Raw genomic sequence first — 23,907 nt, forward strand, 5'->3', positions numbered from 1 at the left:
GTCAACATTCTCTGCACCAGCACTGCTAAGGAATTGACTTGCATGTCTGTGCTGTTACAAAGGCTCACAACGCCATAGCCAAATTTAGCATGTATTATTAAATAATATGATTGCTTGCATTTTAAGTATCTAATTATCAGTATGGTTTTTACCTTCCTGAACATGTCACTGAAAGTGTTTTAAGAGGTAGCTTTGCAGTTTGAAGTTAAGTGGTTTTGAATAGCAATGTATGCAAGCAAATAAAAGTGAAATTTAAAATTTCGTACAGAGTTTTCTAAATCTCTGCCACTTCAAAACATTTTTTGAGTTTGGTTTCTGACATCTGAGTACTGTACTAAGCATTGAGAATCTGAAGCCTTTGTACCATCAGTCAGGAGAGTTGACATTTGTACGAAGAAGGAAATAAATAGTAAATGGCTTTTTCCAGTTACATCAACACCTGGGTTCTTGTGTCGGGAAGCCGAAGTCCTACCAGACCTCCACAAACCAGAACAGTAGAAGCAAGGAGAATAGGGATTGCTTTGGTGATACCAACAAGGGAACCGAATATTAAGTTTCCAAGTACAGCTGCAGCTTTGCACAGTGCATTCAAAAAGCCAAAGCCTGTTGCCCTAGAAGAGAAAACAGAAGAAAGTTAAAAAATGGGTGAAAGAGTAAAGCCTTTGAGACAAACTCGCAGTGGGAATAAATCAGTACAGGCCCTATATCTTAAACAGAATTATGGCAACAAGGATTCTCTGCTTGTTTTTATAATAGGAAATCAAAGCTCAGCTGCTACAGCATTTTATTAAGGCAAATTCATTCTGCTGCCTCAGGGACCAAAATGTGAAATGAACGACTGAATAGGTAACTTTACACCTGTACAGTAGAACAAAGGACTTGTAAATGGAAATTCAGTAACACTTACAATGCTGGATTGGGAGACAGAAGGTGGGAAATCTTTTGAGAGCTACTTGGTGATTTGGGAAATAAGTCACCCAGATAAAAGAATGATCATCTTGGGGTACTAAAGAGAAATAGATTTCTTACAGGTTCAACCAGTGCTTTTTCAAAAGGATAATGAGACCTCCAAAAATAACAAATGTTTGTCACTTAGAGTGAAAGACAATAGAGACAAAACAACCCTGGTTGGTGCAAAAGAGATATCTGAGAAACTTTGGAAAAAAGAGAAAGGAAATAGATTGCCAACTGTTGTGGCATGTGGAAAGTACAACTCGGGCAACTCCAAGTGGCTTTTGCATTGCAGTGCTGTGATTTTAGTAGTCTGGGTTAAGTATTTTAGATGTTTGGTAATCCCTGCATAGATGTATTATGCAAACTGCCATCATTTTAATAAATTGTGTTTTGACATGACTGTATGATTCATAGTTGCAGGAATAACCTTGTCCTACCAAAAGTGTCCTAACAATCTGTACAAATAGAATCTGTACAAATAGTAGAATCTCTGACATTTCTCAAATCTCTTCGAAGCAAAAGAGAGAAGGACTATGCAGATCTCACACTGTGCTGACTGGGATAAAATAATAAGAATCAGGAGGATAGAAACCTCTTTTCAGAGCAAAATGTTTCTTTTTTATTAATATGAAATACTGCCATTAGAAGGAAAACCCTCCCAGTCTAAACAGCACAGATTAACAGAAAAGCTAACGGGCTGAGTGACTAAAAAAGAGCCCTAGTTACTGTACTGAAGTGCAAGGAAAGGAAGAAGTCCTGTGCTCAGATGTAGCCTGAATCCCTAGGAAGTAAGTTTGAGAAACTTTTACTGGAGCTCCTACAGAGCAGCGCAGAGAATCAACCTGAAGTACGCAGACTTGATCCCAGCTGAGAGCAAGGACATAAACTCTCAGTGTTATTCATAGAATCATTTTTTTGATTCTGATAGCAGCAAACCATGGTATCAAGGGAGTAGAGATCCTCTCCCTCAACCAACAGCCCGGAGTGTCAGTAGTTCACCTCTTGTGCTCTTCTGCAAATTCGGCCACTGGATATCAGCGCTATTGCTGATCAGTCAGGCCCATCGGCATCCTTATACTGGGGGCAAAGCAAAAGCTTCTGTCTAGTATAGTTGACCAGGATATAGGGGGTTTCAGGACTGTCCATGCCCTGACTATGTGTCATGCTGTGCTTCAGTATTATACCAGTCCTGGTATATTTGAGGACATGCACCAAAAGAATGATGGCGGTAGGTCTAGATCCTTCTGGTATGCTTCTAAATTGCTCTAGTTTGCTCTAAGAAGCAGAACTCTAGTTAACCCACAGAGTCAACTCCAGAATCTGAGCAAGATTCAGAAATGTGCTAATTTGAAGTAATGGTACTTTAACCGTCAAATTCTTAAATCAGTTAAAAGGATGTTTGCAGAACAGAATTAAGACATGGAACAGACTAGGGTTTTTTCCATTAATGTTAAATATTCATTTGTCCATACTTGCAGATCAAAGTCAAACCTCTTTGCCTAAAACATTGTGGAAGTAAAATCAGAGGAGTTGGTACTTACTGTTCCAGTGTCAGCTCCATGTATTATATGCCTTTTCTGACCCCAGGACAAGACACAAGTTAGTTTGTTTTGCTGGGTGATTATAGTAATAATAAGTTTATTATTAGTTTGACTATATGTCTCTTGCAATTGACAGTAGTGTTTTGGTCTCTTTAAAATACCTCAGATTTAGCAAAGTAATTATTATTTTGCCTGAAGTAATCATAATTCCTCTTTGTGCAAAATGTGGCACCCATCCAGATATTGCAAGACAATAAGTATCAGCGATATCTAAGGGAGGAGAGACAGGTCATTTTGATGGCAGATCAGAAACTACCCAGAAACACTGTGAAAAAACAAGCGGAGAGACTCAGATACGCCTCCTGAATGTTCAAAGCCCTTGCTTTTTTTTTTTTTTTTCCCTAAATTTGATTAAGCCTGCAGTACTTCTACATACTGCTTATTGCCAAGAAAAGCTGAACATGAACATCCTGGAGATAACCATCTCCAAAATTGCATGCTCTGCTGTCTTACAGCGCAGACCAGTTAGAGCTGCCTGAGAGCACAATGCTGAGAGCAGATAAGGAAACTTTGGAAGTGTTGCTTGTGGAGCTTTGACAGAGAAAGATTTGCAGCAGCTCCTTGAAAATGCCTTACTCAGAGGAGAAATGAGAAGGTTAAAACTTGTCTTTTTTAATGCAGACTTTTGGAGGAATCAGTCCAAAGGAGGACCAGGAGATGCACTGAAGGAAGCAGCAAAGAGCCACCCTACTGGAGTAATTTTTCAAAGCCTGTAAGAAGATCATATCTCTACCACAGAAACATCTGTGCTGCAGGGGCAGATAAAACAGAGCATCAGAAGAGTATCTGGGGGAAGCTGACCAGAACAGGGAGAAGCTCTTGAGAGGGAAAGAGGTCCAGACTGGCGCATCTTCTAGGGTGAAGGAGAGTGCCGATAGGAAGGAGGAGTGTGAAGAGAAAAGACTGTGGTAAAACAAACTTTGTCACAAACAGGTAGGAAGAGGTTAAAGACAGCACAGCCAGCTCGGAAAACAGAGATTTTGTGATAGGATCCTAACAGGCTGCAGCTATTTTGAACAAGTCAGGGGAAGAAGGAGAGGAAAAAAGTCAGAACTGTTCTAACTTCGGCCTCGTTTACGCACAGAAAGTATTTCTGAAGTTATGGTAGTGACTGGTTGTGATCAGTGTCTGCACATGTAAATACGATTTCTTTGGCTGCCAGTACTGACGTAAAACCAAACTTGCCCCCAAATAACAGTAACAAGAAAAAAACAAGTGTTCACATAGAGAAAACAGACACTTAGTCATCAACAGCCTCAGCATATTCACAGAGATACCAGAACTCCCCAAAGAATACGTAGGTCTAGCTAAAGCAAATTTGGATAGATACAGGCAGGAAATCTTGGAAAGGCAATAGTGCAAAACATATGGGGATGCTTTACTTCTATTCAGTGCTGTTTTACACTGCCTTATAAAGGTAAGCTGTTTCACAGATGGTATTTGCTTATATTAACCAGTTATAACAAGAGTCTGAACTAATTTTCTGAGCAATTTTGACCATTTCTTTTCATGTGCTGAGCTCTACAGATAGCACCTTCAGGGCTGCCACTGTGATCTAGATCTATTATAAATTATATACCCAAGATTGCCGTATTAAGATTATCATGGTTTAGCCCCAGCCAGCAATTACTCATTCTCCCCCTTTCCCAGTGGGGGAATTTTATAATTTTATAGTAATTTATATTACTAAAGTAATTTCATAATACAGTATCTCTCATATCTGAGCAAAATTAAGGTAATTTATTGGCACTGAAAAACGAGTTCTGCTTTGTAAAATTGACTTACTAAATTTTTCCAATTGTAAGAAGTCGTTATTAGACTAGTCCCATTAATGTTATCAAACTATAAACAAAGAAAACAAAGTAAGCCCATTTTTACAGCTTTTGGCTGTCTTGATGATATAAAGTGAAAACTCAGCAGAAGTGCAATCTTTTGATCTTTAAGCAGTTTTCAGGCATGTCCTTTTGCCTAAAATATGCACATCATTGGCAGGAACAGTAAGATTTTCACAGGCTTAAGTAAAATATTGTTGCGACCTGTACCTGAAAAGCATTGTCACTGTTCAACCTTCTGCCTCCATATCCTTCAATTTTAATACTGTGTTTGAATGTGAATTTGTTGTGTACTAGTAGTCAGAATGAAGTCATTGAGCAAATGGTTGAGCTCTAGTGATACCAAATTCAGACTTGTTGGGTTTTAAACACCTTTCTTAGAACAGTGTTTGTGATTCAAATCAGCTAAAAACTGTATTAATTCATGCCTTAATTCATAATTAATTCTACTGAATGAAGAGGAGTAAAAATAGCAGGCAATAAATATGCTGCAATTCATGTATATATATAAGCATAGTCTCTTGCAGTACTAATACAGTCTTTGCTACAGTGTTTCAGGAAAGTGCTAGAGCATACAGAAAGTCTGCAAATGATCAAAGATATGTGATGTGTCATCTCAGCATCATGAATGAATTAAGTGAAAAATTCCAAAGGCATAAGGCCATTACTATATACACCAATTTCCGTTATGTTGATTAGTTACTGGGCAAAGCACTGACACAAAAATGTCTTTTTGACACCATGAACAATCCTTATTACTGGTCAAGAGAGTTAAGTAGTAATAATCCCTTGTCCAGCTAGAGAATGTCAATAAAACCTTCAGACACATCAGTAAGATAATGCTGGTGAATCAACTTGGGATTGCCTTAAAAAAACAAAAAATACAGATTTTGGTATTGATAGGAGAAAAAATGTGAAAGTCCTAAAAAGTGTCAGGTCTGAGAGAAAGCTGGATGTTAGAAAAAAGGAATTTTCCCCAATGTATTTTACTTCTGCTGCTGGGAAAGCTGCGACAAAATCCCCCACTCAGCTTCCTTTCACCCAAGCCCCAAAGAAAAATGGCAAGAGTCCAAACAGTTAAAAATAGAGGAATTATCCAAGCCTTTAGATTAAAAGAGCTTGTTTCCTGGTTGCCACATATGCTCCTTCTTAGACCAGGTGCTTATATTCCTACATAAAATACTTATTTGCGTTAATGATAGTCAGAGCACCTAAAAACTTCATTGTCCTGCAATGGAGTGCTACTAAATCTGTAGCACAGATATTTGATAACCTTCTTGCCAGAGCTAGTGCTGAACCCGTCCAGCATTTCACAGAAAACTCTGAATACCACTTTTGTGGATGTTGATAATATGGAAAGGCTATGAAAACAGGCATGCTGCATGTATTATGGACAATTTTCCAGACCTTTTAAAATCTTTCAAAAAATGAGTACCAAGATGCATATCAGAGCCTGGCCTATTACAGCACGTGGTGTGAAAGCAAAACTGTGGAACTTGCCTTCCTGTCTTGGCCTACTGCCTAAGGCATCGCATTGGTCCAGCATGTCATTCCTTAAAAACATTAACATGAAATTTCAACAAAATGCTGTTGAACCACATCCACAGGATGGCAGTAGAAAATAGCTGTCAGGAAGTCTACTGTAAGTTGATGACTGCTGTTATGACTTAAAAGAATAGAAAACTTCTCTTCTGACAGCCACAACAATAAAAAGTTGGACATAAGATACCCTGAGAATAATGTTTATTACCCTGGGGATAGATTCTCAGGGCTCAAGAAGACAAGAAAAAGATAAATATAATGAACTGAAGATAGGTGACTTGCTTCTTAATGATGACCAAACTCTTATGAACTTACTTCTCAGGTATTAAAAAAAGGCAAAACAAGATGACTTCATTTTACAGCACACCTTGAATTCTAAATATTCCTGGCCAAGATTCAAACCCAGATGTCTGGCAGCTGTAGTAAAACTGATGAATTGTTGGTTATCTGATGCAATCTGACCTTGATTTACTCTGCAGGAGATGACCTATTTCTATCCCACTTTCTGTTTAGGTTTGGCTTATTTGTTGTATGCACTCCGTAACAAGACTCTTGGCTTATAAAGTTGGTGCTTCCCAAGTTAGTTCACAAGAAGATATTTATAATTTACGTGAAAGTAACAATTGCATTTTAAAGTCATAAAGATCTCCTAAATGTTACTTCTTCAGAGAATTTTAACTCTCTTCCATTCATTTTATATTACAAGTAGAGCTAGGAAACTGTGCAATGTTATTGCAAACCCCTTGGGCATATGCCCTACAACACAAGCCATAATTACCTCATCACACAATATTTTGTTTCCACATGACTCTGCCAATGCACAGAACAAAGAGAGCTTGAGGGGTAAAACATAAATGTAGTAAAGAAAACTTGAGTTTCCCTCATCTGCTGCAGCAGCTGTAAGGTGCGCTGTGAATAAGGCTGGGACTGCAAGATGAGAAAGCAATCTTGTGGTTAAGGTAGTTGAGTGCTGTCAGGAGAACAGATACAGTGCATGCCCCTGCCACAGAATGCATGTGTGATGCAAGCAAGTCACTTAAAGCTAAGTGGTCATTAAGTATGCATGTCACATCTTCTGGGTGCTCGGCTTGGCACCTCCAGGTTTGTGTCGCAGAAGTGCTGAGCACCTACAGCTGCAAGGGAAGTTACACTTTCAGCCCATTCCCTCTCCTAAAATGCTCAGTGACTGGGGTTGTTGGTACCACACATGTCAAACTGGGCATGTAAAGTTAGTTTTAACAATGTCTTTTCCCTCTGTGCCTTAATTTCTACATCACCTCCTTTCAAAGCAGTGTTTGGAAAATATGGAAAGTTTATGAAAGAGTAAGAAAACGCTCTAGGAGTACCCAACAATGTTCGCAAGATGTTTAATATCTCTGCTTCAAAGCAGAGCTTCCATGGTTATGGAATACTTTGGTTTGGCCCTTAAGAGGGTCACAACCAACCCGAGGCTTTCCTGAACCTGCTGACTGCTGAGCAGTCCAGAGTAGCAGAAGCCATTAAGAAGATAAGGCAAAAGACAAGAGAAAAGAGAAATGAGACAGAAGGTGAGTTAATACAAGTTCTTTACATTGTGGAGCTGGATTAATGAACCTGCTTGTTGGAAATAGGCTAGTTTATAGCTAGTCATCATGAGTGTCCTTTAAAAGTTCTGTATTGAAAAGTGAAAAACCATAAATAATAATATCAAATGAATATTTGTTAACACCATGTGTGTCATCTGGAAGACACAAACCCACCTATGACTAGCAGTAGTAATATTTCTTCACTTTTTAACACAACTTCATCATCTATCCGAGAACCATTTGAAATCTATAGTCTCTAACACTTATTTCAGCAGTTGTGCAAATCAACTGAGATTTTATAAAGAATATGCAGGCAAAACCTATGCTAAAATGGCATAAAATTTGAAAGCAGTCATCTCAAATTTAGGACAAACTACTTAATTACCTTAAATCCAGGCATTAGTAAATTAAAAAGTAAATAGGTAGATGAGTGTGAATGCATACAGAACCCAAATCTGCTCAGATTTTGAAGAAACCTTAACTTTGCCCTGCAGGCAGCTGATGAAGAGGAAACTGAAATGTGTGCCATGTGTCATATACACTGCATAATTCCAAATTGTTCACCACACCCCTACCTGGCAAAAAGCCAGTATGATCCCTAAATAACCTGGAGTACAATTTATGAAACACCTTTTGTACTACCCTGCATGACACTGGCAAAGCCCCAGTGGTTTGGCAACCGGCTGGTCTCCAAGAGGAGTTGCGAAGGAGGAAAAGGAGGGGCTGCCCAGCTGGTCTCCTGTGCATGGTAGCATGAAATGGCCTCTTTCCACACACTTTTCTTCCAGCCCAACGTCCAGCTGCGCTTTGTTACTGGTTTGTGGTCATTTCACTGGTTGGGAGTAGGGAAAAAGTACTTATTGGAATAGTAAAACAGAGACAGTGAACAAAGTTGTTGTGCCTAGATTGCCTTTTGAGGGGAAACTAGAAGCCAGTTTTAGGACCAGATTCACTCTGGATGCAGTTTTAACGTGAAAGGGGACATCATCTTAGGCATGAAGGACCTTGTATGCTAAAACGGATCAGGCAGCTTCATCTATCATATGTGCCTGGAAAGGCTCTTCAGCTCTACAGCTTCTTGCAGAACCTGGGTATTCCCAGGAAACTGTGGCAAGTTGTACCAGGCTATGGAGATCAGAGGAGTCTTAGAAGGAAAGACAGGACCATCAGAGGTGGGCAATGGTGGCTGTTAAACTGTAGCTGGTCTGGATAAAAGAATGCCAGGGAAAAAAGCGTGGAAAACAAGTTATTTGAGTTCCTGCGCATAGAATTTTCACATAGTTCTATGAAACATGAAGAAGATTTTCCCCAGTCTAAAAAAAACCATGTCTAGGAAGTAACTTCTAGAATTGCTTGTTTCCTTATAATCCAGCTGGCAATAACTGGCAGTGATGGTTCCATTGCTTTTGGAACTTTAGGGAAAAAATCTCATCTACATTATATACCAGCAATGTCTTTCTTGGCACAGGTAGATATGGCCTATATGCCTTTTTATAATGGTAATATAAAGTGATAAGTTTTCTACCTGAGTAGTTGCAAAAATTCCAGCAACCCAGTTGCAAGTAAATTTCTGAGGTGGAATTCCAGATAGCTATTATTGCACACATAAACTTTTTAAAAAAGAAAAATGGGGAAGAATTTGCTACAATCCCAAAGCTAGCAGAAACTATTAAAAACAAGTATTAGCTACAAATACAGAAGCTCTAAAATAGGTATCAGTTACATTCCTTTTACCATTCCTAGTAATGATGATTATTTTTGCTTCCATTAACATCAATGGCTTTTCCAATTATTTTTCTTTACTTCATTTTAAGAAAATATTTCTGGTTGTTACATTCAGGAACACCAAAAAGATGGCTATTTCTAAAGGATATTTATTAGAATTATATCATAGAGTTTGGATGACAGAATAATTCTTGCCAGATGAGCAATTTCCTGAAGTATAATAAAAACAGTAGTGCTTAATATTAAAGGTTAGTGCTTTGGATTCGTAAGTAGCTGAGTATGGTTATTTGATACAACCACAACAATGGACATCAACATCTTGTGTGAAGAGGTTTATATTTTTAAAATGCCAACGAAAAATAAACAGAGAAGCCAGTCTACAGTCTTCCTCTCTTGATGGACAATACTAAAGCCAGATGCACCTCTGTCCAAAAACTTAAGACTTGCCAGCAAGTCATCACACATTTATAAACTGGAAATATTTTTCATTATATTTGAAACTTCTAGTGGATGACATAATGAATAGTACTGCGACAGGAGAAAGGACACACTGTCCTTTGGCAGGCATCTGGGCAATTTTACATAAAAAAGGAGGAGGGGGAGAGAAATATCCCAGTATATTAAAGAAAATGCAGATTTAAAATTTTTACCCTCAGCATACAACAGCATATGACTTGGCTTGTTGTTCCTTCAGCACATTTAGTGACACAACATCAGTACTAACAAGTACCCTGTATACGAAAAAACCCTCCTGTGCTTGCAGGACACGAAAGTTGTCCTGAGCTTTCCTGCAAGAGCCATGAGGAGTCAGGAGCAGTGCCTGAGACATTTTTGTATCGGCGGTGATATGTACACTCCCAGTGACCCTGCATACCAAGGCACAGCAGCCTGATGAGCAGCTCAGCATGGTTCAAGCCCACAATCTCTTCCAGAAGATGCTGTTCAGCTCCAGACAGTGATTTTTATTATCATCTGCGCCATTTCACAGCCAACAGACAAATGCAGCTATATTGCTGTTTTGGACCAACTACTGCCTTCATAGCCAGGGGCACTCGGGGAAACCCAGAAATATTCCGTTAATGTTTTCAGAAATACTACTCATTAGCTGTGTTTTAAATGAGAGTAGCAGTTAGGCCTTCATTTTTCATATGAAACGACATTTGTGGTTTTTTCCCAATTAGGTGGTATTTGATGCAAAATACATACCAAATAGCTCAAAAAAATCTCAATTTGCCCCTTGCTGTTCATAAGACAAACTATTTGTTCAGTCCACAAAACATGACTACTGCTGTAAAGCTCGTATGTAACCATTTCTATTTACCATTTCTGCTGGTACATAAAGACAGTGTCAGTGAGGTTAGGGTAGGTGTATCTGCACATACCTTCTGTCTGTAGGATACAACTCCACAGTAATGACATCTAGCGAGTTCCAGGCTGAAATGGTGAGGCCGTTGTAGAGGCACAGCATACCTATCATCATGGATTCACTGGTCCCAAACCACAGGAAAAAACAGCTGATGCCAGAGAGAACCATGGAACCACCTGGGTACGAGACAGGTGAAATGGACATGAAGTGGAGCTGTATTAAAAAATGGTCTTTGTTTTGTCTAACGTTTCTATTCACACAGTGTAGCTAAATAACTGACCCATGTACTTGAATTAAAAATTAAAGACACCTCTTCTGCTGGTAAGACCGCTCAGGCAGACAAATATTGTAGGGGGCTCATAGAAAACAAACATAACTCCTCAAATATTAGGATATATCATAAACTGTTAAGCTGGAACTGTCTCTGAACTCCCAAAGCAAGCTGCCCGGGGAAAATTACCCTTATTCTTCCTTGTTAATCATCTTCTGCAATTACATGAAACTTGTTCATATATCGTAACAATAAAAACACTTACTGGAAATTGCATTTATGTAGAGAAAAATTAACACAATGAACTACCACATAGTTATATAAGTAAATTGAAAACAGCTTTGATGTTGCAGATAATCCACAGGAGATATCTTTCAACTGTGTCACTTTGCAAAATAGAAAACAGACAAAGGACTGTTGACTCTTCTGAGGAGCTGCTCCACTGGCTGAGGGACACCTGTGCACATCTCGCTCTCCTTTCAGCTGGAGCAAAGCCAAGCCAAGCCAATGGTCAGCACTCTCCAAAATCTCATCCCAAATGCCTAAATAACCGACTTGTAGTATCAGTGTGGAAGAGCAATGACTGATAATCCGACCTAGAAGAACTGGTTATAGAACCCTTTGTCCCTAGAGTTTCTGAATTGGGGTTTTTTTAAAACAGCGCTTCCGATGCTGCGTAAATGAAGTATCTGCAGAAAGAATGTTTTGCGGCTCTCTGAACCAAGTCCTTTAAGAAAAGAACATGTTACTTTATCAGGAGAGCTTTAGGTTTTGGTGTTGTTCCTCATTTTAACGTGAAGCCCCTACCTAGCATCGTTAACCGTCCAATTCTATCCATCAGGAGAGCGGACACAATATTCCCCGGTAACACTGCCAAAGTTCCGAGGAAATTAACAAAGTAAATCCAGTAGGCACTGTAGTCGTCATCGAAAGAAATCTGGCAGCCTGTCCTGATGTGGAAAAATGTGCAATTTATCAATTCACTGTCAACAAATTTATATTTCTCGAGATCTGTGGAAAGAAGAAAAAGAAACATTTCAGCTAACAGCCGACTCCATGTGCAGCTTTTGATTAAAAACATTTCAAGTTTAGGCAACTTTAATGACAACTCAGAGCTCTCACTCCTTTGTATAATGGCACTAGTGATTGCTGTTAATTTTGATACTTTTTTATCTTAATAGAAAAATATGCAAAGCTCATGAAAAAGAGCAACTAAGGCCTGGAATTAAGCAAGTTATATTAATGTATTTCAGCTCTGATTGGACTGTATTTGGTTAAGGCCTTTCAGCACCAGCTCGTCTTGCATAAAAAGCACATAAAAACTTCTATCACTTGGTCTTGCTCGGTATCAGACCTTCTGTTTCCACACCAGACACCCTTTCAGATGAGACTGGCAATCATGCTCAGTTTGGTTTGAAATCCTTTAAAGTAAAACTTTCCTAGAGAATTCAGATTGAAGTAATTTTCATTTCTGAGAAGGCCTCGTGGTCTTCAGCTTGAACACAGATTAGTTACTACATGCAACCGTTCAGGCCATTCTTCTTCCAATACTATTTCGGAGATCTCTACCTATACTTCCACTTTATTTCTGTTCCTCCTGTCAGGCTTATGACCCTAAATCATGAATATCTTCTTTCCACTCAAAGAAAGCTGGGCGTTGCTTGCTCTGAAACCTAACTCTACTATTATTATGATTGCTGGAGTTACAGGAAAGCCCCATCTTTCCAACAAACTTAGTTGTCCATGCTCTACTTTCACTTCTGTTTTATTAAACTGAAAAAACAAGAGTCCTCTGTTTAAACACATGAAAATACACACTCCTATTTTTGTTAGAATACTTAAGAGAGTGGAAATGATTATAGATTAGGTACTTCCCGAACTATCCTGAACTATACCACAGCAAGCACGATGAACAAAGTATTTTACCAGTCCCATTTAGACTAAATAAAAACACAATTAAAGCTACCAGTAAACCAGTAAATATATTTTCTCCTCTCCAGATGGAACCTCTTTAGAGATTATTAAAATCAAATAAATGTTTATTATCTGAGTCAATATTAGGCCTGCAGTATCTCTAGTGCAGGTGTGATCCTTTCACTATAAGATTGCGGAGGCCTGCTGCTTTTTATAGGTTTTTATTCCCTACAAGAATTGTGTGCCTTATTAGAAATCCAGAAATTATAAATGTAACATGAGAACACGCAGCTGAACAATGGATGTTCAGAGTTTTTTCTCGTAATACCTGTGTTGTGGAAGGTGGTATTCACAAAAGTACAGTTCCTGAAGTACGTGTTCAGCGAAGTAATGTCTTCAAACACACAGTTCTTAAAAAGTGAATCTTCAAAGGTTACTGATTTAAACTTCATCATAACAAACCTGTCCAATACAAATAATTTCTGTCAGTCTCTCTTCATACGTTAGGAAAAGCAACAGGTCAAGCTGATGCAGCTGTACAGGTCTAAAAAATCTCAACCCCTGAAACAGTGGTTCCTTAAAGACATTCTGGAGATGTAATTAATGATTAGCTGAACATAGAATACTGTCATTTTGAAAAAGCATTAGTAAGACAAATAGCTCCACATAGCTCCAGGCCACAACTGGTAATACAATTTCTTTGATAATATTTCTGTTATTACTTGTCCTTAATGATCAACCAAAACCTATGTCATGACATTCATGGAATAGCCTTGTAAAGTTACTATTACTTGTAATTTGACATTGCCATCAGAATTTGAGAGAACATGCTTCAGAAACTCAGTCTCTTGGAACAAACAAGCACCTGCTGGTACCAACAAGCTGGACGAAAACAATTTTTTAAAGAACCTTTATTTCTCCGGATGAACACACTGGGCACTGTGACAGGCTCAAATGCAAAACACACTGGTCCAAGTGTTAAAAAATGGTTTTGCAAAATAGTTCAACATGAACACAACAATTACATTGACAGTTATATAGCTAGATACCTAACTGGAAACATGTGTTTGTTACTCCTGTGTTTGTGGATGCAATTGCAATTACTGTGTACACAAAACAGGTATAAACAAATTGTCAGTTGCTTTTCTTATTTCTGAACATCCTCCTTCCTACTGACTCTCCTTTAACTCCTAGGTTTTTGATCAAGACTGTCAATCAAATCATTGATAGAAAAAGTGAATGACAAATGTATTACTAGCAGTAACTTTCTACCTCAATATTACCAGACTAAAACAATGCTGTAATCCTTTTTTAAATATAATTCTACCAAACAACATCATTATGCTAACAAAAAAAAGGACAGATGTAATGATACATCATTATTTTTGCAATGTCTTTTATTCCACATGAAGTTGTGGGAAAAGCTACAACTGGAAAAGGGTAGTTTTGCTGGCAGACTTCACCCAAAGTAGCAACAGTTTGAAAAGCAGTGCTTTAATTGTTATATGGCACTAAGAACTGTTAAAATGACAAAGCCTTCTGAATACAGACCCAGCTCTGCTCTATTTAAAACTAGCTAAGTATTTTTCATATTACAAGAGTAATAGTAGGAACACACAAAATATGCTACCTATGAAATAGTAGGAATTAAACTTTCTCACTAATAAAGTTGTTGGAATCACATTTTTTGAGAAAGCAGAGCAAAAGCTAATTGTGTTTATCACAGGAAAAGTCTTACTAGCTAATGAATTCTCTTTGTGTATTGGTCACAAGAATGGTGTTTTCAGCCCATTAGTTTTAGTTACTGTATCATTTATCATTTGTGACAGACTGATAAAATCAGGCTGGTGTTCAGTGTCAACTCATTATCATTTTTTCATATAGCACTTTCCATTTTAAAATGTAGCCTAATTCCAGAGGAGAATAAAGTAAGTTTAGCAATTACATTAGTCAGTTGGAACAGAAAGGACAGACTACGTGTCCTGCATTCTTCTGATGTACTTTTTACCTTTAGATAGGAAACATATTGTGACTATATTAAAATTGGTGTTGCAATGATTTGAATTAAAACCCAACAGAAATGTAATGAAGTAAAAAGTCAAGTATTGATGGAACTTCTAGTCAAGAAAGAACATGAAGGCAACACGGGGATTGAGGGTGAGTGGAGTTTTGAAACGTTTGTGGAGGAAGAATATGAAATGAGTTCATACTAATGTGGAAATGTTTTGTGAATCTCAAACAACTGTCAGAGGCCTATTAAATTTTGCACATTTGAAAGAATACATTAGTGTTTTAGAGCAGATTAATGTTAGATTTAGTGATTTACAAGACTTTTCAGTTCAAACTGATAAGACCTTGGTTGCCAGAGTGCTGGCAGTTACTGGCAGAAAAGGGTTCTTTGCTTTTAGGAGAACATCTACTTCCCGGAAAGGAACAGAACTGGGACTTTATGGCTAGTTTAAAAATGAGGTAACTGCTATTTTTTGTCTGCAGTGCATAAACCTTTAACTGAGCCAAAACTCAAGTTCTTATAAAAATAATTTACAAAACCCCATATTACCAAAATCATTAATTTTATTCACTTAGGTATAGGTTTTCCTATGGAAATAATAATTACTTAGCACCATGACATCCAGGAGACCATTCACATGGTTGTTCTGTATATTTCTTAAGAGAAACCAGATACTTAAACCAGCTGTGTTTAATTTTCCCCTAAGTTATCTAGTCATCTGTAAGTCCAGATACAGCCTTAATATGTTTGGATTCAGTTAAAAAACACAAAAGGCATTGCCAACATGTTGTTTCCTGCTTCAGAGCTGTTCATACGTTTTATTGATTTACAGTAACATTTAGCTTTTAATTTTCTGTGATAAGATCCTAACCTCTCAATGTTCAGCATTTTCACAGAAGCACCTTTCATCGATATTAGAAAAGAACTGGCAACACAGATGAAAGTATGTCCTTCCCCAGCCCCATACAATATGCCGCATGTGTTGGGTCTGAAAACCTTTAAATCTTGAAAAGTGAAAGGAACTACTGTTAACTTAGTGTTTTCGGAATGGAAGCGGGGTTTGCATGGGGGATCCTCACACAGGAAACACCGGGGCATGTATAGGTCCACTTCTCCCCATGCTCCATGAGTCATAAGAAATCAAGAACAGAAGTAAATTCCCATTAAAAAGTAACAAAACCCTCTATCATTAGCTAATGGAGAAAAGTATTATATTATTAGGACATGCTTTAAAACATGCATTTCTTTATTCCAGCCAAGTCAGGATATTAGGGAATCTCTAAACCTGTCATTGATGTATTCTCCATTGCTGTGAATCTGATTTTCCAGCGTGAAGTTGAAGACGAAATGTGAAACCTCCTCATTGTGGAAATGTTTCACTCGGGACGCGTACTCATCTGACTGCAGATGTTTAATGACATCGGGAAACCAGACAGATAAGCCATAGTAGCTGCGAAAAACAGAAAAAACTCAGTTGCCAATCTCACTTGTTCAGAAACCTGTGCGAGGTGAGGACGAGCAACTCCCTTGGCTGCTTACGTGACACAGCAGTTGTTCCATCATGATAAAATCATCCATAAAATAAAAACATTGAAAGATGCTGACCCCAGAAGATATCAGTTTTCTGAAGCAGATATTCTTGATGAGTCAGATTTGCAATCAAGAACAGACTGATGAGACCAATAAATACAGCATTTTATGGAAAGAGACTGAATAGAACCTTTCTGAATAAAAAGAATCATCATAGTGACAGAGGTTTGCATGCAGATGATTCTTCTGTCTGTCAAGTCTATTAAAAATGGTTTAAGATCTCAACCACTCTTACCCAAAAGACAGGGTGAACCATACAGCTGTAAGTTTGATTGTATTATCCTTCACCGGGTAGTTGAAGCATCTCATAAATGTCAACCAAATCTGTAAATCATTAGGAAATACAATTATTTTAAATCGCATTTTGAACAATTTTGTTAAATGATAGAAGTTTTTTGATTCTGATTGGCTTGCTTCTTCAGAGAGAGCAGATTAGCTCTTTGATACTGGTCATAGCTGTACCTCTCTTACAAGTATGTTAATCTCCATCTATAACCAGGTTGTGCATGTTCTGTGACTTTCCAGCTTCTTTTCATAGAATCATAGAATGGTTTGGGTTGGAAGGGACCTTTAAAGATCATCTAGTCCTATACCCCTGTGATGGGCATGGACATCTTCCACTACATCAGATTGCTCACAGCCCCATCCAATCTGACCTTGATTCCAGGGATGGGACATCTAGAACCTCTCTGGGCAACCTGTGCCAGTGTTTCACCATCCTCATCATAAAAAATTTCTTCCTCATGTCTCATCCAAATCTGTCCTCTTCCAGTTTAAAATTGTTATCCCTTCTCCTGTCACTACAGGCCTGGGTAAAAAGTATCTCTCCATCCTTCTTATAAGCCTATTTTATATATAGAAATGCCACAGTAAGGTCTCCCTAGAGGCTTCTTATCTCCAGGCTGAACCACCCCAACTCTCTCAGCCTGTCCTCATAGGTGAGGTGTTCCCTCCCTCTGATCATTTTTGTGGCCCTCCTCTGGACCCAATCCCCCAGGTCCACGCCTGTCTTGTACTGGGGCCTCCAGAGCTGGACACAAGATGACAAGTAGGGTTTCACCAGAGTGGGGTAGATGGAGAGAATAAGCTCCCTTGAGCTGCTGGCCACACTGCTTTTTATGCAGCCTTCTGGGCTGCAAGCATATGTTCCTGGCTCATATAAAATTTTTTATCCACCAGTGTGGACTGTGTCCATTAATTCCCCCCTGCTCTGGTCCCTTCAAACTTCCCTAATCTCTAGACAATTTTTCACTATCTCAAATAAACCAGAGATCTTGTCAGCAATATTTTCTTCTCACTTCCTAGTATTACACTTCTTTAAGTTTAGACAAACTATATTCCATAATTCAATGGAACACACTCAGAGTCTGATCCATCATAACTTATCATAGGTACAAATTGATGCTTTAACCATATGAGGAAAAGCTGGTACTACATCCAGGTCAGAGATGCTACAGCAGAGCTGACTGAGAATGGTGTTTTCCTCTCTCCCTCATCTCAAGATGATCTCCTCCTTTTGAAGAGAAGAGGCAGTCTGTCCTAGGAGGTTTCAGCACACATCATGCAACAAGGAAGATGCCCTGATCCAGGGGCTAGTCCAGTGAGATAAGAAGGATGCGAGACAACCAAGCTGCAATTCCTTTAAAACTGGTTTAGTAACAAGGCCAAGTCATAACATTTCAGTATTGAACTACTCCATTTTTGGACAAATAGCTATAAAAGTTGACACGTTCGGGATTATTTTTTTTCTTGTAGGGAAAATGCCGTTTTTCCAAGCAAAACAATTTTGTGACAAATCTTGGCTTGCAACACTTCTTCATAGCTATGGAGAGCTCTAAGATGCCAGATTTTTAACAGCTGTGAAAAGCTAGTTTTGAACTTTAATTTGTTTTGTTTTTTTAAATTAATGAGACTTTTATCAAGTTTAATTACAAAATTCAAAGATACTGCATATTTTTAGTTTTGCAGAAATGTAAAAAATGATATGGAGCACAGCTCCAGTAAACTTGTATTAAACTTTCTGAAATAGCTCTAATGTAGTTTTCTGGTAAAACATTTGACATGCCTAAAAACACATGCAGATATAATGCCTTAGAAAGGTTTTACTGACATTCATTTACACAGTTTATTCGCAACTTTCCCATTTGTAAGTAACGTGGCTGCCTCAAGTTCATGCTGATAATGTTTCATCTCATCATGTGCCAGTGTTTCACCATCCTCATCATAAAAAATTTCTTTATCTTTCTTTATCTACCTAAAATTTCTTTATCTACCTTTCCATAGGTAGATATTGATACGCATTCCCAGTACAGTGGTAGATTCCTACAGTGTGGTGTTTGGGAATATGGCTATGTAACTACTAGCCATCACTTGTGTGAAGACCCATGCAGCATTTTCCTCCTCAGAAGCTGGGACCAACCTCTGTGCCTCCTCTGGGTCAGGAAACCAGAACCTTGCGCTGGTTCCTGAACGGTTCCCAGTTGCATGGAAAATGTAGCGTTGCAGCTATCACCAGCAGGAGCTCAATCCTTCCATCCCACTTCTGAAGGTTAGTTAAAAAGAAGAAAGGTAAGTACAGAATGAACAGAGATGTTGTTACTTACACCATATAGCTCTGTGCGAATTCTAACAAAACACCTCCTGTACCAAGTTCCTGTATCGCTCTCTATTTCTATGAGCTCATCTATCTGCTTTGGAGTTTTGATTCTGTTAACCTAGAAATAAAAACAGAACAGCAAATATTTGCATTTTCTTGAATCATTAACTGCCTGTCGAGAAGTATTGGAAGGTTTTAATAAATCCCATTGACTAAACCCGAGAAGACATTAAACCTGTGTATACATGAGAAATGCTTTAGAAATATAAAGGAATAGTAGCACACTATAATGACAAAGTTCATTATGCATGCAACTGTCTTGGAAAAGCTCTACTTTCAAACCATGCAGGAAATCCATTCCCTCTGACAGAAACAAGCTGTTACTGTCAGGTTTTGCTAGAGTGATGTTGTACATACCCCTAATGCCACAAAGGATAAAAACATTACTTAAACCCTCAGTTAAACCATGTCCAGAGTTTGCTATCAAGTTGTTTCTGACTTGCTGTCACAACATTGTTGAAAATCTATTGATTAAAGATACAGTAACGAAAATAGACGTATTTGAAATTTCAAGAATTAATAGTTGAATAACATTTTCCTTTTGTTCTTATTTCCTGTAGTGTTAGACAGGGAACTCTCTTTGCCTTTTGGGTGCTGAGTTTAACTATCTTTTTTAATGGGAAAAATGAGAAAAAGTTAGGTGAAATGATCTGGAACCACATGTGTTATTGCTGTTATAAGCAATCATCTACTTCATCTAAAGTGAAATGAGATAAACAGACATCGGGGGAAAATACAGAATTACCAGTGATGGAGAATGTGATGTTGCCTACAATGTCAATTTTCACTTGCACTCTCCTGTGTAGCAGTACAAGAATGTCTTTCCAGACATGGGACCTGACAAACTTATACCATTGTATGGTTTTGGTTTCTGCTCTGGTCCCAGGTTTATAGCGGTATCACAAAAGGCAGTGTATTTATCCACAGTTTATTTTAAAAGAAGACAAATAGAGAATGGAAAGAAAAATAAAATGGGGAAAGGGAATGGCTTATAAGGAGGGAGAAAGCAACAGACTGAATGTTTAATATTTGTCTGCAGTTTCTGAAGGTGGCAATAGCTTCAGGACAGAATGAAGACACCACCACCTATGGAGGTGTAATAGTGGATTACAGGACATCAGAAAACAGCAGTATTGACAGTTCAGCCCATTGCTTTTACAGATGTACACTGTTTAAGATGCACCAGCAGCCTCATCCCGTGAACAAAACCAAACAAAAGCCCACTAAGTGGTTTCAGCTATAACCACCCTCATCTCTGAAATACTGCAGCTCGCTCTCTTGCCGAACCATGACTATATCAAAAGCCTGTACCTTTCTCGTCATGCCTCTCCCAATAGCAATAATCCTGTCTGCATCATTCAATTGACTTTAAGCTTTTCGTAAACTGCTTTTGTAAAACATGTTACACAAAAGACTGAGTTGAGTCCTCCAAGGTTGTCTGAGACCTTGTACATACGGACATGCTTACATGCCACGCCTCCAGGCAGAAAGGGCATGCATCTTGAATCACAGTGTATAAACCAGTGCCACTCTCGTAGGCTCAGGGTCAGCCTTTTATTGCCTGTCCTGGCCACCTGGCTCATCTGGAGCTGTGGAGGCTGGAGGAAACATGTATATATCCTAGAACCACTGTATGTGACTGGGGACAAAAAGCCTCTGGCCTTGATGGCTCTTTAACATAAGAAAAGTCCTATTGAATCAGGACAACGGTCCATCTGGACCATGCAAATTCAGCTGTCAGTATGAAGAATGAAAGAAAAAACAATAAAGTATACGTATTTTAATGAAAGTGGAACTTCTGTTTAAAATAAATGGTTAGAAACATGCAATGTTTTAAATTTTACAAAATCAAGACATGCTGCAAAGGAAAATATCTGCAGACAAAAATATTAATTAATACATGGCAATGAAAGAGTGGAGACAATTTTGGGTTTAAGGATACAAAGATTTTTTTTTTACTTAAACATTTAAACCAACAGATCTAATGAATGTATATTTTAAGGACCCAGGGAAGGTAATTAAGCATGTATATAAACATTACACTTGGGTAGTCCCATAACAGAAGACACTATCAACTTACTACCTTCACTGTTAGTGTCACCTCTCACAGGAGAGATTTTCAAGAGTATTAAGAGCCACCACGTCCACAGTCAGTAACTAGAATACATCCATTTTAGAGTTTTTAACTATAAAACTAACTGTTCATCAGTTAATGCTTTCTCTGTTCTAAGGGTTTGAAGATAAAATCCTCAATAATATGAGTAACAAGAATAAAGATGACTTGCGAAAAAAGCTTCTAGGAAAAGATGACGTCAATATAATTAGGAAAACATATGAAAGGAAAGCACATTAAAACTATAGTAGTAATGGAGAAAAAGTTGCATCAGCTGTAGAGTTAGAAAATGTATTATCAAAGTGTATCTGATGTAAACAGTGAGATGAAGTGGAGGAAAATAGTAATGCATAAGTCATAGAACGGTAGTGGATGACGCAATGGGGTTTAGGAGAGCTGTGTGAATAAACTACTGAGATAAGATGTCCAAATATCCAGGACTTTAAAAAAAGAGAGACTAAAAGGATGTGCCAAACAGATCATGTGTAAGTTCTTTGCTTTCTGGGCTTTATAAGATGATGTGCTGATACTGTCCAATGAGGAGACAAATGCATTTTCTAATGCAAGCTAAAAATAGGGACTTCTATGTATGTGTAACCTTGACATACATTACAGTATTTTTAATCCTTCAACTCCTTGATATCTGGAGTTGAGTTTTCCCAATGTTCATGGCAGAAACTGGCAAAAATTCCAAGAAAGTGGTGTTTTTTCTTTATTCATGCCTTATTCATGGCTGACCAACTAACAAAAATTGCTATAAATAAAGTGCTGAGTTCGTATGGTTCAGTGTCACATTTTAAAAACCATAGAGACAAGGACTTGTTAGATCCCAAGAACTGGAAACAACAAGCATGTGCTTTGTTTTCTTCTCCACAGTTGCTTTAGGACATGATTACAATTACATCAGACTGATGCGAGGCTGGCTGATCCTTCCTCCCACCTTTTGTCCCAGCACATTTCTGTCTTCCTTGTGCCTAAATCAACACTGTAGAGGCACATGCTCTGTGCTACGGCTGACTGTGCAATCAGTCAATGAATATCAACACTGAAGAAAAACAAAGAGTAACCGGGGGCAGGCATCCTCTGTCTAAAAGCAGCTCAGATCAGCAAGAGCCAACTGTGAAATTACACCCTAGCTGTATGGTGTTAGGCAAATCCCTTTACTTGTCAATGAAATCAGAAAAAAAAATATTAGGTTAGATGGGATTAGGGGTAGGTCACCGGTGTGTCAATAAATGTGGATTTAACATGATAGATGTGCTAACCAGGCTTCTTTTAGGCTAAATATAGGAGTTCTTGAACTTTTTTGGTGGAAAAAAGTTAAATGGAGGCAATGGAAACTACACCCAAGGCAATAAACCACAAGTATTAATGGAATAAATTTATATGGTCAGATGACCATTCCTTGAGACTGCCTGCAAATGCAGAACCTTTACGAGGATTTCTTAGCTGAGTTATGTGTGCATTAAAGTAAGAAGACAGGCTCTGGAACAGGAAAAACATCCCACACATGGCTCTGAGAGGGAGCAGAGTGCCAGCACTCCCACAGCACAGCACAAGGAAAGGCATCTGGATTTCAAAACAAGAAAATGCCTTCTGCTATTTGGTCCTACTGCATCCAGGAATACAAAGTTGTTGTGTATATTATTCACAAATACAGTAGATGCCATAAAGAAGTCCCACATTTGAATTGCCAATTTCTCCTCCAAATAGAAACAACCCATCAATACTTGGACTATGGCCTTATCATTAGACCTGCAAGTCAACAAGATGCAGTTGAGCTGCCAAGATAATTTGAGAAAATTAGATGTCTGAAATTACTATTTCATAGAAGTGAAAATGCATTTTAACAACTATTTTAGCTGATAAAAACAACAAAATAATTTCAGAAGCTTGAAAGACAGAACAACCAACTAATGTGGGCTTCTATGTGACTACTGTTTTTATTAAGGGTAAAAGTAAACTTAATAAACAAAACACAGATGGAGTCTATTAAGTATCTTGGTACATCAGAGAAAATTATCACACTGTGGTTTCATAGAGTCAAGAATATGCTGGCAAAAGGCTGATGTCTTGACATCTGCTGTATATATAAAAATTTCAGTAGGAATTTGGTCCTTATATTTAGGTATTTAGAGTGCAAATGATTGTCTTTGTCATGCAGAATATTGATTTTTTAAGTCCTCCAGACCTTGCCAGTTAACAGGCTCCCTAATGTGCTAAGCAATTAACTTTAAAAGCAATACTCACTGTGAAGACTTTCTCAGGCTGACCACGAGCACGCATGTTTGTGTCATGAATTTGCTTGAGTATCATCCAAGCTTCATCGTGTTTTCCAACCTAAACGTTTCATCAAAACATTTAAACAAAATGTGCATACAGATTAATATATTCACTATAGTCAATGAGCAATCTTAATGCAGAGGTAGAGGTCGTGATGAACACAGAAATTATTTTGACTAGAATCTGAGAATGGGTTGGAAAGTTATACCTCCAGCAAGAAACGTGGGCTTTCTGGCATAAAGGTGAGGGCTACCACAGAAGAGACACAAGGCAGCGCGCAGACAATCACGAATACTCGCCAGCTGTGGAACTGGTAGGCAGAGCCCATGCTGAAACTCCATCCTATGAAAGCAGAAATTCACAAAATGTAGAGAAATAAGAGGCATTGTACGTGGGAGTATGCAGCTTCTTGAAGATGCAAAATGATACCTGTATTTAAATCAAGCCTGACTGATCTCTTCTATTTCTACAAATATCGATGATT

At 38.2% G+C, this 23,907-nt stretch overlaps 1 protein-coding gene across 1 annotated transcript in view; it reads right to left on the reverse strand.

Moving 5' to 3' along the window:
- Positions 1-427: 427 nt before the first annotated feature.
- SV2C (synaptic vesicle glycoprotein 2C) overlaps positions 428-23,907 on the reverse strand; it is a gene marked incomplete at both ends in the record, with an annotated part of 77,861 nt that continues 54,381 nt past the window's right edge. Inside the window, 9 exons of the mRNA XM_082013208.1 lie at positions 428-611; positions 10,602-10,761; positions 11,664-11,867; positions 13,099-13,232; positions 16,067-16,231; positions 16,607-16,695; positions 18,975-19,085; positions 23,391-23,480; positions 23,632-23,765. Coding sequence (XP_081869334.1) covers positions 428-611; positions 10,602-10,761; positions 11,664-11,867; positions 13,099-13,232; positions 16,067-16,231; positions 16,607-16,695; positions 18,975-19,085; positions 23,391-23,480; positions 23,632-23,765 — 1,271 coding nt within the window. The remainder of the gene's footprint in view (positions 612-10,601; positions 10,762-11,663; positions 11,868-13,098; positions 13,233-16,066; positions 16,232-16,606; positions 16,696-18,974; positions 19,086-23,390; positions 23,481-23,631; positions 23,766-23,907) is intronic.

This window comes from Phaethon aethereus (genome assembly GCF_964289735.1).
Source record: "Phaethon aethereus genome assembly, chromosome: Z".
Classification (NCBI taxonomy): domain Eukaryota; kingdom Metazoa; phylum Chordata; class Aves; order Phaethontiformes; family Phaethontidae; genus Phaethon; species Phaethon aethereus.